The sequence below is a fragment of the Triticum urartu genome, chromosome 4A, assembly GCF_056163025.1.
Source record: "Triticum urartu cultivar PI428250 chromosome 4A, HENAU_Tu73, whole genome shotgun sequence".
Lineage (NCBI taxonomy): Eukaryota > Viridiplantae > Streptophyta > Magnoliopsida > Poales > Poaceae > Triticum > Triticum urartu.
In genome coordinates, this window is record NC_141876.1 from 443,994,342 (window position 1) to 443,998,358 (window position 4,017).

General features: G+C 46.7%; 1 protein-coding gene across 1 annotated transcript; it reads right to left on the minus strand.

The window, feature by feature from the left end:
* Positions 1–921: 921 nt before the first annotated feature.
* Positions 922–2,977, minus strand: LOC125552079 (putative protein phosphatase 2C 32). The gene is made up of 3 exons (XM_048715543.2): positions 2,390–2,977; positions 1,871–2,218; positions 922–1,589 (listed from the first exon to the last, which is right to left on the minus strand). The coding sequence occupies exons 1-3, from the start codon at positions 2,858–2,860 to the stop codon at positions 1,239–1,241; spliced, it is 1,170 nt and encodes a 389-aa protein (XP_048571500.2). The 5' UTR covers positions 2,861–2,977; the 3' UTR covers positions 922–1,238.
* Positions 2,978–4,017: the final 1,040 nt, after the last annotated feature.

Here is a 4,017-nt window from a genome sequence, read left to right on the forward strand (position 1 = left end):
CCACAATGGGTTCGGAACTGATGTATTTCCGTTATTCAGTTAATGAAAAGGAGTTATGCCCGGTTAAAAAAAAACTCCCACAATGGGTTCGGAACTGGTGTATTTCCGTTATTCAGTTAATGAAAAAGAGTTATACCCGGTTAAAAAAAAGACTCCCACAATGAACTCAATATCTCCTCTCACGGCGAGCATGGTGTGGAAGGCTTGGGCACCTCCAAAGGTTAAATTCTTTGCTTGGTTGGCTTTGCAAGATAGGATTTGGACTGCCGATCGTCTGGAGAAGCGAGGTTGGCCAAACTGTGGCCCTTGTCCGCTTTGCAAAAGAGAACAAGAAATGGGGATACACCTCTTTGTCAAGTGTCGTTACACGCTTAGACTCTGGAGATCAATCATCGAGAGGCTTGGGCTCACGCACATGGACACCTTCGATTGGCAGTTAGAAGCAACCGTCACTGAGTGGTGGCAAAAAAGAACCGACGACCGCAACCCTCACCGCCACGCAATGGCTTCCCTTACCATGCTTGTTTCTTCGACCATTTGGAATGAGAGAAACGCCCGAGTATTCCGTCAAAAAAGCGCACCACCACCGGTCCTCCTAACCAACATTTTAGAAGATGCTAAACTTTGGGTTACTGCTGGCGCAAGAAAGCTAGGGAACATCATATTGTACGAGTAATTGTCATGCCGCTTATTTGTGAGTGCGTTGTAAAATTCTAAACTCTACTCTTCCTTATTTAATTGAAGAGGCAAATCTTTTGCCTCCGTTTCAAAAAAAAAATATCTCCTCTCAATTCTCCTCCAAACCAAGTCTAATTTTGGAACCTTCATGCGCTATATTTGCAAATTATTTTGATGTGTCGGCTGTCGATTTCTTGACGAACATAAACCACATGCACTTCAAGAGTGGAATATTGGCGAAAATAAGCAAAGAGGCAATTATGCTGAATCCATGTACCCAGTCAACCATGTACATACAACAATAGTCTCTTCTAGTATGAAGTGAGTACTAACCCCCGCCTTATTACATTAGAACCAAAGAATGAATGAATGGAATTAAATTAAGTACATAAAGAATGGTACTACGAAAAGAGTTGAATGCCTGCAAAATGGTGCAACCACACCTAATATTTTGCTTGCAAATTAACATATGGGTATCAGTCTATCCTGCCCACCCCGATACACCACTCTGTTAGCGCTACTTCCTACAGTTTGAGTCCAGTTCCTCCAGCAATGGCAAGTTAAGAAGAACCTGAGAACTTCTGCAATTGTATGATCAAAACACTGATGTCATCGGTAGACCCCCTGGAACCCGCGGTTTCAACAAGCCTTCTGCAGGCGGCCATGCGAGAAGCCTTATCATTGCCGATGCAGAGAGGCCTGGCGATGTCTATGGCTTCCTGGTTATCCACCTTATCCCACAAGCCATCAGAGGCAAGTACTAAGAATTCGCACTGTGGGTCAACAAGGAGTGTCCTGGTATCTGGATCAGCCACCACCCATTGCTTGAGGTGTGCATCGCCGATGCCTCTTGACACTGCCAAGGAGCCCTGCACTCGCCATGTCCCTCGGTTGTTCACAACAAACCCGCCCTGAAAAATAATGGGATAGAGCACATAAGTCACAGAGAACTGAAATATTGCAAAATTTTGCTCATGATTACTCAAATTTTAGCTATCTATTCCATTGTATAAGCACAGGACAATTGCTATGTGCAACCAAGCAACAAGAATTATCCACTAGCTGTATACAATTACAGAATTTTATTATCAAACTGAAACAAGGTCTAGTTTATTTATCAAGTGCGCATCCTTCAAACTACAATTGTCACACAAATAATTAAACACATTCGAAGCATACAAGATCTACTTACCAGATTCTCAATTCTTTCCCTCTCATCCTCACGGGAGGCCCGGTGGTCAGAGGTGAGTGCCTCGGCCGTTCCTGCCCGGCTGAGGACAGCACGGCAATCTCCAGTGTTGGACACGGTGAGGCCGCCCTTCTGGAGCAATGCAGTGACACAGCATGCTCCCCCGCTCTCCTCCCTCTTGAGGAACTCTTCGTCCGTCTTCAGGTAACATTTCTTCACAGCCCCCTCAATCTCATCACTGTCACCACCGTCCACCTTCCTCACCTCCTCTGCCATGAACTTGGGCATATTTTGGGCAGCGAACTCTGCCGCGTTCTTTCCGCCGTGGCCATCGAATACAGCAAACAACGCCTGCAAAGTTGGGGGTAAACGAGAAAGTTTAGTACCTCTAACAATTTTATATTAGACAAAACGGCAAGAAATTTCCATCCCGGGTTTAGTCAAGTCAAATAAAAATATTTTGTAAAAATTGTGCAAAACAAATTCATGACAGAGAAGAGAAGATGCATCGAGCGAGCTTACCACTTGGGGGTCTCCACCGAGCGCGACCTGGGCCACATGCCGGTCCTCCATCTCCACCCTTCGCCTCCCCCTCCCTCTCCGGCAGTAGGCCGCGAACTCGTCGCCCTCCTCCTCCACCTCGTTGCTCGGATCCGACTCCACGGCGGCGACGGCCGCCGCCGCGGCAGCAGCGGCCGCGGCGCCGTCGACCGGCACCATGAGCGGCGCCGGCCTTCGCCTCTTGAGCATCGACCCGGCGGCGGCGGAGGGGGCCGCAGAGGACGTCTTAGGCGACGGGGAGGCCTCCTCGCGGATCTGGGCGCGCAGCAGCCCGAAGGGCCGGAGCGGCGAGCCGGCGGTGGAGGGCGCCGGGGACGAGACGGACACGGAGACGGACTCGGGCGAGGCGGAGGCGGAGGCGGCCTTGCAGGAGAGCGGGCGGCGCGACGGGGAGAAGACCGGCGAGCTGGGGATGGCGACGGAGCAGGACATGGCGAGGGCTTCTTCGGCCTTGGGAGGCGGACGGGGTCTTGGCTGCGGCTCCTACGCCTCCTCGCTTTTCCTCGATATGTGATTAGGTTTGGATGGGTCTGGGGCAAACGGCCGTTTGAACGGGCTTATATATGGTGCGCACTACGCGTCGCGGGCGGGGGGAGCCGCTCCCGTGGGAACTCCACTGGCTTGGCCCTAGGGGCAATTCGCAATTGTGAACTGGACTGCAGGACCATTGTTTCTTAATGTTTTTTCTGTTGCAGATGGAGTGGCACCGCTGGCACAGGTAGAAAATTTGCTGCTGCAATTATTGGGCAACATTTCCTTCCTTGAAGAAAATTATACTGCTCCCTAGTGCCATAGTAGTGAATCGTGAAACTTTTTCTTTTTGCGAAAAGGATTAGATCTATTATAAGGATTCACCGGAAGTACCAAACACCTCAAACATAATAAAAATTACATCAGGTTCCATATACCACCGAACGACCACTGGCGCCGACGTGATTTTTCAGCTATTTCTTAAAGCGGTAAATATAGGTATTTGCCCGTGATTTATCTGCTGTATTAGGTTGCCAAATATAAGAGATTCGTTTATATAATTTTGCTTATGTATCATGAATTTATTACTATTTATTGGGTTACCAAAGATGTCTAATAGGTACCAGATTTACCATAAAAAGAAACTATATATGGACCGTGAATTTATTGCTACCCCATAGATGATCTAGTTTGATGAAAATCAAAAGAGGATGAAAAACCAAAAAAAAAAGATGGAGTAAAAGAACCAGAAATTTAGTGGCTCAACGCTAATATTTAAAAGTACTAACTAATTGCCCGTGGGTAGCAGCGGGCACATACATATTTTAGTGGCTCAACGCTAGTTATATTCAACACATGCCTTACACCCACCATATTCTAGATTTTGATAAGATTTAATATGATTTGATTATGGGTACGAAAATTCAAGGACTGTTTTGATTTAGTATAGTTTTTTGTAAGATTTGATTTGGTTTGGTATGCGTTGGGGGGAGTAAAAGAAAATTCTGATTTAGTTGAGATTTTGGATATATTTGATTTGATTGAGTTAATGCATGACATAATTTTGGAAAAGTATTGATTTAATTTAGATTATTGCAAGTTACTCTATTTACGGTGTT

Excerpts from the sequence above, each read along its gene's own strand:
- LOC125552079 (XM_048715543.2), bottom strand. The coding sequence starts at position 2,860 with ATGTCCTGCTCCGTCGCCATCCCCAGCTCGCCGGTCTTCTCCCCGTCG. Across the intron at positions 2,219-2,389 it reads TCGGTGGAGACCCCCAAGTG|GCGTTGTTTGCTGTATTCGA; the intron begins GTAAGCTCGCTC and ends CCAACTTTGCAG. Across the intron at positions 1,590-1,870 it reads GGGAAAGAATTGAGAATCTG|GGCGGGTTTGTTGTGAACAA; the intron begins GTAAGTAGATCT and ends ATTATTTTTCAG.